This window comes from Camelina sativa, chromosome 4 (genome assembly GCF_000633955.1).
Source record: "Camelina sativa cultivar DH55 chromosome 4, Cs, whole genome shotgun sequence".
Classification (NCBI taxonomy): domain Eukaryota; kingdom Viridiplantae; phylum Streptophyta; class Magnoliopsida; order Brassicales; family Brassicaceae; genus Camelina; species Camelina sativa.
The window spans coordinates 21,763,567-21,773,765 of record NC_025688.1 but is presented as its reverse complement, the minus strand read 5'-3'; the positions used below and the strand labels follow the sequence as shown (position 1 = coordinate 21,773,765).

The following is a 10,199-nucleotide window of genomic DNA, read 5'->3' as shown; positions in this document are numbered from 1 at the left end:
TTTTTTTTTTTTTTTTTTGGGACAAAGATGCTCTTTTAATATTTAAGCTCTCTTTTTTTTTTAAGAGTAAACATAATGTTTTTATTGCACATTTTACAGGAATTTAAAAATATTTTACAAATGTTATTAGACCTGAAATACAAAGCATCTGTTAATGTATTACAGGTTTAACTATTTTACAAATATTATACAAACACAATAAAATAATTAATCAAATATCTCAATCAAATAAAAATGTTAACAAAAAAGTAAAAAGTATTTGTTTAAAGGCTTTTCGGGCCGGCCCTAATCTAATCGGGCTAAGTCCAAAAAAGCCTATAGCCCAAACGGGCTAAGCCCAAACGGGCTAAGCCCAAAAAGCCCGATTTTTTTTAACATATATATTAAAGCCTGAACCCGATGTTTTTCCGGGCCGGGCCAGGCTAGTCCGCGGGCTTTAGCCCTAATTGATATGCCTAAGTGGGAGTTTCTCACTCAAAAAAAATATAAAATAATGAAAAAATAGAAGAAAGAAAAAAGTAAATCTCTCATTTGAGAGACTTTGAGAAACCCTCTAGAGACTTAAGGGGTGTATTGAACTTGATATCGTATGTAATTTTTATAAAATTTACAAATATTATGTTATTCAATCATGAATTTTAAAAAGTCTATTAAAATCCACTGTTATTGAACTGATGATTTAAAAATCTATTTTAAAATCTACTATTATTCAAAACAGTTTGTGGATTTGGATTTTAATGACTTTTAGGGATTCTGGAGGATTTGAAAAGATTTGTTTAGTTAAAAATACAGAAATCCAAATCTCATGGTTTTAGGTGGGATTTGAAAGAATTTTTCATAAAATCATATCAGCTTCCCTAAAATCTATCAAAAGTCCAAGTTTCCTAAAACTAGCCCTGGGCAAAATACCAGAACCCAAAAATCCGATCCGAATCCGATCCGAAAAACCCGACCCGAACCCGAATCCGAAATTTTAAAATACCTGGAAGGGTCTAGGATTTATTAAAACCGGGTACCCGAACCCGATCGGGTATTATCCGATATCCGAACGGGTACCCGAATTAACCCGAACATGTATAAACATAGTGCAAAATAGTCACTAGTGGGATTCAAACCAATAACCTAAAACATTAAGTGGGTGCATTGTAACCATTTTGCCACTTTAATATCTTTGACTAATTCTCAAACCTCTACTATTTATATATTACTATGTACATCTTTCATTTTTTTGAAAGGAATTAAGATATGAGAGAATTTATTTATTATGTAGAGACTTAATTGCATTTTTTTATTCCATACTCATGAACTCTAGATACTAAAATATTATTTTTACATATTAAAAAACACAAAGAAGAAGAAATACAAAACAAATAAAACATTTTCTACAAGAAATATGTATGCCATACATTTTCTTCACTTTTAATATCAGAGTTGGAGAGATTTGAATTCATATATATTTGAAATTCCGATTGCATTCAAGTATTTTAGTAAGCTTAATATGTAAATTATCAAAACCGAATCCAAATCTGAAGTATATTTCGGGTATTGAATAAAACCCGAACCCGATCCGAATCCGATGGGTGTTTATCCGAAATTTGATCTGAATACTAAAAATACCCGAATGGGTCTAGGACCCTTTTACCGAAATACCCGAAAATCCGAAATACCCGACCCGAACCCGAACGGATACCCGAATGCCCATGACTACCTAAAACCCATAAAATTCTTCATGGTTTCAATACTATAATATATTTGAGAGACTGGATGAGATTTTCCTCACCTTCTAAACTTGCTTATGCTAAATATATATATTTTTTTAATTTAAAACTGATTTAATTAAAACCCCAAAACAGGCAAACATAAGAGTACAATTTTTGTTATAAGTCTTTTTCTTTTACAATTTTAAGTTTTTTATTTCATAACAAAAAAAAAATCTAGTTCGTGAATCTGCTGTCCCGTTGTCTGCTACCTAACTCCTTCAGACTACCGTTCTACGCTGCGAAAAAAAGAAAAAAAAAAAACAATCTTTGATCTTCAAATGGCACTGATACAACTTGGTTCGGTTTCTGGGACCTCTGCAGTTCAATTGAGCTTCTCATCCTCCGTATCACCACCGTTGACGACGAAGGCTTCCCTCAGTTTTCAGCCGGAGAAGAAAGGTTGGAGGAACCGGAGAATGATATGCAGAGCTATGGTTCAAGAAGAAGCTGTTCAAGGGATTCCTTTGGTTTACGCTAGGGAAATGGAGCGTCTCTCTGCTAAGGAGTCTCTGATTCTCGCCGTAAGATCCTCCTCTCTCTTCGAATGTCTTAAAAATCAAAACTTTTCAGCTCTACTTTCTTAGAAATTTGGTGAGGATTAGGTTTTGAGTTTTAGTATTTGGTATTGGAGATTCTTTAGATTGCTCAGATAAGTGAAAGTTTGTGTTTTTTGATTTCACTATGTTGTTGGAAAGTTCTGAGACTATTTTAGATTTACAGTTCAATGATGCTGGAGGATTTGAGGCTTTAGTTACAGGGAAGATCACTGATGTGCAAAGGATTGATGTGAATGAGAGAATAACTTCTCTTGAGCGGCTTAATCCAACTCCTAGACCAACCACGTAGGTTGCTTGCTCGGTTTTTCAAGATGTTTTATTTGAGGGACCAATGCCCTTTTTTTTGTAACTGGTTCTCTAATTAGCTTTCCAGGTCTCCTTATCTTGAAGGAAGATGGAGTTTTGAGTGGTTTGGATCCAACACTCCTGGTCAACTTGCTACTCGGGTTATATTCGAGTTAGTGTTCTTAAAAATCTTTGCTCATCGATTACCACAGACACCTTTTGGTTGTATATAATGAGAGTTTTAAGCATTCCTATGTCTGTTTTGAAATTTGTGGCAGGAGGTTTCCTTCAGCATTGGTGAGTCTATCCACTATGGACATAGTCATTAAGGATAATAACACAAAGGCAACTGCAAACATCAAACTCCTAAACTCGGTAACTATATTTTTTTTTTGGCTCTGGATAAGAATTATGAATGTGTAGTACCAGTCTCAGAAAGTGTATCTGTTGAAACTAATATATGCAGATTGAAAACAAAATAATCCTGTCATCAAAATTGACAATAGAAGGGCCTTTAAGGATGAAAGAAGAGTATTTAGAAGGAATACTAGAGTCGCCAACGGTTATTGAAGAAGCAGTACCTGAACAGCTAAGAGGTTTATTGGGTCAAGCTTCTACCACGTTGCAGCAGCTTCCTCAACCTATCAAGGATACTCTAGCCAATGGTCTAAGAATTCCCCTTGGTGCGTAAGCCACATATATAAAGCATCTTTTTAAGATCTTCCCCTACACACATGTAAACATTGTAACCACCAGTGTTGTTGTTATTTGACTTTCAGGTGGAACTTACCAAAGATTCTTCATGATATCTTATCTAGACGACGAGATTCTTGTAAGTTTTTAAAATGTTATTATGTTCATAGAAGTTGAAGCTAACAAGGTTATCATAAAACGAGTCTCTTTTGTTGTTGTTTGTAGATTATAAGAGATACAGCAGGAGTGCCTGAAGTTCTAACAAGGGTGGAAACATCGTCTTCATCGAGCGTTGTAGAGAATCTTGAATACAACAGTTAGACAAATTAAATGTAAAAAACAAAAAGTGAATACAAGTTTACAGTAAATCTCCGGATACACTGAAACCAAACCTCTTTCCCTTCCTCTATACCTTGTCTGTCACATTCGATGTTTGCCTTGTCTATTTCACTAGTGAATATATATTGGATTCAATATTTATGATGTGGGGTTGAAGTTGAACACAAAATAAATTATGATGTGGGCTTACAATTTATTATGGGTGTTTACAATCACCATCACTCATCATTTGTCACTTTGCCAAAACGAAAATTTTACATATCATCCTTCAATATAATATATAATTTCCTTTGAGTCAATCGATTAGTAAAACATACAAGAAGGCAGAAGCTAGACATAAAACATAAATCAGTGTAAATCACATGTTTATCACAACGAACAACTCATCAGAGACCTTAAGGGATAGATGGAAAAGAGTCCAAGCTTTTCATCAAATCAATTGATTATAATAGTACTAAATTATTACTAATAACTCAAAACAAAACGAAAAAGTAATAAATTAAATTCATTTCCACAAAAACCTAATAAACAAAATATAAGACGTACCATTTAAATAGAAGGAAAAAAAATACATCGTTTGAGAGACAGAGTTACACGAATTGGTGATGAGAATCTGAGAAAACTGATCCACCATGTAAATGAGAGGAAGAAGAGGAATTAGAAGAAGCAGAAGCATCCATTGAAGACAAGGGCAAATACGGAAATTCACCAAGTTCTTTAATAAACCCTTCGAAATCTCCCAAACCATTCAAGAACCCTCCGGAGCTCTCACCAGCGACATTATTACCGTTCCAAGTCATGGAGATCTCTTCTGAGTTAAAGCAGAAGCCTTGATCATCACAATGCTGCTCGGGTTCTCGTAGTTTCTCTGTGCTGATCATGTCTTGTACTTGACGGTGAAGACGATGAAGATCTCTTCTAGGTTTTGCTTTGGAAGCTTTCTGATCGTCTTCTGGTTTGCCGGTAAGGCTTTGGACGAGCTCACGGAAGTTGGCAACGTCGGTCTTGATGATCTCAGGAGCAAATATGTGAATTATTCGGATCTTTGGCTTCGATTTTGTTATCGAGTATGACTGTTTGTGCATCGATATGCTTGATGACGAGCTTCTTCTTTTCTCGAAGATCGTGGCTTCCATTTTCAGAATCAGTAGGGTTTATAAATTTATTGTATAGGGAGAGAAAAGAGTAGAGAGAGAGATGATGAGTTTGATAGTAAGTGAAGAGATATTTGAAGGTTATATAGGAGAAAAAAAAAGTTGATAAGTATGAACTTATATCCTTTTAAATAGTAATAGGCAGTTGTTTATCTATTTGATAATTATATTGTACTCAAAACACATCTCCGAAATTAATAAATTTATCCGTAATGTAAAATTCTATACTATAATTAGGAGTTGTTCTATAAACTAATTGAATGGATCTCTCTGGTCTTGTTGGTTTACATTTATTGGGGAAACTAGTTGGATTATACAATTTTATCATTCAAAAAACTAGTTAATTACATGTAGTTCTTGTATTATGAGAAAGATGTGTTAGTATGCTAGCTTCTTAAAGACATGGAATAGAGGAACAAGAAGCACATTGGTCCCCTCCCACTAACCAAATTAATCTTTTCATGTTGTAATTTCTTTAATATCTCATTTTAATATTTAATGTGATGTTGGAATTTTTTTATGTTATATGTCTATATGTGTGCTTGTGTACAAGAGATATATAAATTGCAAGTGGTATAGATAAGTAAGATTTCGCAAACTTGGCCCCATGTAATGAACACAAACTCAACAAACTTATGATTGTTTTTTTTTTTTCCAACCATACAGTGTTCATTTAATTAATATAATTATGTTAACGTTTAGTTAATGATAGATATAAAGTTTTGCATATATATAGACGACTTTTAATTTTTCATGTTTGGTCTAAAGTATCAGCTAAAAACACACACACACACACACATATAGTCGCAAAATTTTGCATGCATAAAAAACACACACACAAACAAAAGTACTAGTAAATTTGTTTAACTGCATGCAAGCGAGTTTTTATACACATGGATACCTAATTATTCATTAGTGACCCAATTAAAGGATCTTAGAACACCTTTACCAAACAGAAATGATTTTAGAAGAGTTAGTATACAAGGTTGGAGTGGAGGCTGGAGGTAAGTGAAAGATAATAAGGAAAAGTAGAATGTGAAGAAGACATGGGAATGGTATGACTCTGCGGTGACTTTCACTTACCCTTTCTTTACCTTTAGTCGTCTGATCATACGTCCTTTTATCTCTTAATGCACGAGGGCAGTTTCACTTCCTGACGTCTGTAATATCGTTCACCATTTTTCCTTTCAATTTTAAATTAAAATAAGTTTATATATATTAATACTTCTATGCATATCTTTTTGGAACATCCAACCCATACGTATATACATTATCTAAAACAAATCGAAATCTTTATATACAACTACTACAAGCTCATAAATATTAGTGATCAACCACGAATAACAAAAGAATATACCAATACAATACGCATAGCTATATATATATATATATAGAGAGAGATTCTACATTAGAATTATTAATATATTTATGACAACTTTTCAAGAAAATAAGATAATGAAGACAACCAATTAGCTATAAATCTATTATTTATGTTTGTATGCTAACTAAAATACGTCAATTAATTAGAGAATAAATATACGTGTGTCGATCATCCTCAGTTTTAAAATATATAAAAAGGACTAAACCCTTAAATAAAACCCCTAAGTTTTTCTGTTCCACAATCAAACTACATAGTCTAAATTATCGAACTAAACTGCATAATAATAGACTCAATGGTGAATGATTCGATCAATATGACTACAAGGTAGGATAAAATACAACGGGGCAATGACCGTCGGATTAAGAGTAGAGATATGAAAGAGATCCAACGGGCAGAAATACAAAAGAGAGAGAGAGAGAGAGAGGTGAAACTGAACGGAAAAGATTTGGTTTTTTGTAGTTTGAGGCCTTTTGTACAAATGCGTGCGTCAGAGACTCAGAGTCGAACACACACGAGTCTTTTGCTCTTTTTTTAGATTCGGCCCACATGCGCGGGCAACTAAACCATTGGATGTAAGACACGTTGTCCATACCAAGAGCCGTAGAGATTGTGGTCCTCTCCATATGTGTGTTTGTTTGACGTGGTTCCCACAGTTTTTACAACTTCTTCTCTTGTACCTTCTCTCTATAGCTTAGCTGGAATTATGGACCCCCCTCTACATCTTTTCAACAAGTATGATTTTTGTATAAGCTAATAAGATGACTTTTTTTTTTTGTTTGGGGAACTTACAAAAATATTTGTGTTTGATATTATAACGTAGATGAATGAATATATATATATATATATATATATATATATATTGCAAAGTCGTCTGTTTGTAATTTGGTAAATTCTGCTATAAACCGTGAGATATATAATAATCATAATCTATTTAGTACAGCTCTTGATAAATATTCCAATACTTCTCTCCATCGTTAGCGTAGACAGCTTATTTAATTAATTTAGTTATTATCTTTGATCCAAAATTACCGTATGATTATCTCTTGTAATTAATTTACTGGAATCTGTATAAAAAGTTAAAAACTAAAAGTGGCAACGACCAAAAGAGTAAACACGAATTCTCTAAATCAGACAGCCACAAGGCCCACAACCTTAACCTTTGTTCTACGGTCTTGCGATTTTTTGTTCATCTCTTGTAAGACGCACGTGTGAAAGAGAGCCCAGCGTACAGGCCTCATTCGTAATAGTGATATAGTGTAATACTAGGCTTTTTGGGCCAAAGATGCCCATTTATGTTTACGGGCTTAATGTATCCGCCAGAGAGAGAAAAAAAAAAACTGAAACGACAGAAGTAGGACAGAAGTAGAACAGAAGAGATAAAACAAAGCAGCAGGGGGGTTTGTCCACCTTTCATTTTTTTTAAGCATTCACCAGCTTTATCTTTTTTCGCCTCAGAACTTCCACGTAATTACAGCACAGACCAGTGTATGCATTATCCGTTATTCTTCATATAACCCGAGGGTAAAACTGGAAAACAACTTCTTCATCCTCTATCCTCATGTCCAACCAGAATCTTTTTACAAATTTCCCAATTCTTAAGAATAAAAAAAAATGGAAATCTTCGTTTAAAACTAGAAATCAAAAAACTTGTATAAAAAAAAAATCCTTCTACTCTCATTCACTGTACTCTCTCCGTAGTATTAACTTATTGGATTCGAATTCGATCATGAAGGCGTCGATGAAGTTTCGGGAAGAGCAAAAGCCTCTTTTTAGGGCTAAGGTTCCTCTCAGTATCTTAGGTTTACCTTTTCAATCTGGAATCGTCGCCGGAGAATCAAAGGAGCTCAGCCTCAGCCTCTCTACGTTCTTCGAATCTGGACCTTCTCTCAAAGTCGCTTACCGTCCCAACGATTCGTGGAACCCTTTCTCGCTGATCGTCAAAACCGGGACGGGATCTTTCGGTTCGCCGACGTCAAGCTCCATGCTCATGAGCGCTGAATTCAATCTTTTAGGTAAAGGGAACCCTAGCTTTATGCTTCACTTCAAACCTCAATTCGGCGATTTCTCTATCAAAAAGTCTCATTCCTCGTCTGGATTCGAGATCAAATCGATGAATGGATCTGTTTCGGAAGAGGATTCGTCGATTGAGGTGGTCGATAGTCCTGCGGTCAACGGATGCGGCGGAGGATTTAGGAAAGTCACGGTTCTGCCTTCGACTTCTGCCGGAGATATCGCTGGTTTGCTCTCAGGCGTCGAGGTCGCGGCGAGGACGTCTCTGCCTGTGAGAGGACGCGCCGTTTTGAATTTCCGGTGGGGCGTTAGGGTTCCTACGGAGATCAGACGCGATTTTGATCCAACGGCTGCGATTTCGCTGAGGAGGTTCCCGTTTTTGGTGATGAATAAAATCGGAATCGAACACGTGGACGGCTCAGATGCTAAATTGACCAAGTCCACGAGCGATCCGGGTAAAGTTTCGGGTCCTGGTCAACTCACTAGTAGTGGTGACGTGGCGGAGGTGTGTTTGGCCGTGAATCGGCAGATGGAGGAGCTTCGAACGGAGAACAAACAGTTAAAGAGAGCCGTAGACGATCTCCGTGAAGTGATGATCTCAAACTTCAGGCCATACTCGCCGGCGACAATAGATTACGGATCGCACTCAAAGTACCGCGAACCCGAGAGGAGCAACAATGGCGGAAGATCGAGAGCTGATCGGTGGAGCAGCGAGAGAACGACGACGTCGGATTACGGCGGTAAGAAAAGCAAGGAAGAGGGTGACGTAGCAGAGGAGCTGAAGAAAGCCTTGAAAGGAGCAGCTTGAAGCTTCTAATAATGGTAATCTTGAATTGCAAAACTACATTTGTCGACTTAATTTAGCTATTGCTTTTGTATATATTTGCAGTAAACTTGTTTTTTTTGGGATCTTTTGTTGGAATCTTCAGAGTTCTTTTTTATATGAGATTATGCTTTGGAACTGTCTTTGTCGGAAACTGGTTTAGCGTGTTGAGTTTATTTGAATCCGTCCGTATTATATCATCAATCAATGTATTGCTTGATGGTGAACTATGAGCTTGAATAATAATATATTCTGATGGTGGCATTAGCATGTGTGTGGTTTAGATTAGAAGAATCATCTATGGATTTGTAATCGATAAGAAAAATCAAGGAAAGTTTCCGATCGTTAACTATACCAGTATCGACAACTGGGATCGTGTGAAGAGTCAAATAACAAGAATAAAAACAGAAAGGTTTGAGGGAGATTGACAGATTGTGGTTTCTATTCGACCAAGGTGTATGGACTTCAGCATCTCTTACTCTTCATCGAAGTGATCTTAGAAGGGTGAGGATATGTCACTATCTCAGTACTCTCTCTTGGGAAGACATACTCGTTGAAACCGGTCATAATGTTGTCCCGGCAAGATCTCCACGCTCTTCCATCCTTTGGTTAAGTTCAATGCCGGTATGGTGGATGTATATGTTTGTATAACTCAGTGTCACTGTTCAGTGCAGAAAACCTGAACGAAAGTATTGCATACAGTAAGTACACTGGTCTGTGCTGAAATAGTATAAAACTCAATACTGTTTATCTCATAAATAATTTGGATTAAATTAAATGCTTCCGTACAAGTCAAATTCTTCTTAATAAATGCTTACAATAATTTGGACTCTCTTGATTGGGTGCGTTTGGTTTTAAAACCGGTAATGGATTCGGTGCTTGGGGCTTGGGTCCACTAAATTGATACGATAAAACGAGCAAAGTTGGTCTCAACATTTTTTCTAAAATCGGTGCGCCTTTAGATTGTTTACAAACAATTTTTCAATGAAATAAAAAACCTTTCATAAATGATTTGTCCGACAGACAACCAAAAAATAAAATAAATAATCAGTCCCTATAAGGTCTCTTCTTTCTTAGTGGAGGAGGTTAAGAACAACGATTTTGCAGAAGAGAGATCATTTCTGTTTCAGTTTCTACAAAAATTGGCCCAAGTGACAATAATAAGCATCACAACAATCCCATTTTTTTTTTTTTTTT

General features: G+C 35.8%; 3 protein-coding genes across 3 annotated transcripts; 2 read left to right on the top strand and 1 right to left on the bottom strand.

Moving 5' to 3' along the window:
- On the top strand, positions 1,927-3,775 carry LOC104781708 (probable plastid-lipid-associated protein 9, chloroplastic). Its single transcript, XM_010506436.2, has 7 exons — positions 1,927-2,281; positions 2,481-2,602; positions 2,691-2,774; positions 2,881-2,977; positions 3,069-3,285; positions 3,382-3,434; positions 3,521-3,775. The coding sequence occupies exons 1-7, from the start codon at positions 2,039-2,041 to the stop codon at positions 3,614-3,616; spliced, it is 912 nt and encodes a 303-aa protein (XP_010504738.1). The 5' UTR covers positions 1,927-2,038; the 3' UTR covers positions 3,617-3,775.
- Positions 3,950-4,833, bottom strand: LOC104781707 (VQ motif-containing protein 25-like). Its single transcript, XM_010506435.2, has one exon. It carries the CDS (start codon positions 4,768-4,770, stop codon positions 4,225-4,227), a length of 546 nt encoding a protein of 181 aa, XP_010504737.1. The 5' UTR covers positions 4,771-4,833; the 3' UTR covers positions 3,950-4,224.
- Positions 7,748-9,266, top strand: LOC104781706. The gene has a single exon (XM_010506434.2). The coding sequence runs from the start codon at positions 7,896-7,898 to the stop codon at positions 8,985-8,987; it is 1,092 nt and encodes a 363-aa protein (XP_010504736.1). The 5' UTR covers positions 7,748-7,895; the 3' UTR covers positions 8,988-9,266.

Excerpts from the sequence above, each read along its gene's own strand:
- LOC104781707 (XM_010506435.2), bottom strand. The coding sequence starts at position 4,770 with ATGGAAGCCACGATCTTCGAGAAAAGAAGAAGCTCGTCATCAAGCATA.
- LOC104781708 (XM_010506436.2), top strand. The coding sequence starts at position 2,039 with ATGGCACTGATACAACTTGGTTCGGTTTCTGGGACCTCTGCAGTTCAA. Across the intron at positions 2,282-2,480 it reads AGGAGTCTCTGATTCTCGCC|TTCAATGATGCTGGAGGATT; the intron begins GTAAGATCCTCC and ends TTAGATTTACAG. Across the intron at positions 2,978-3,068 it reads ACATCAAACTCCTAAACTCG|ATTGAAAACAAAATAATCCT; the intron begins GTAACTATATTT and ends TAATATATGCAG.
- LOC104781706 (XM_010506434.2), top strand. The coding sequence starts at position 7,896 with ATGAAGGCGTCGATGAAGTTTCGGGAAGAGCAAAAGCCTCTTTTTAGG.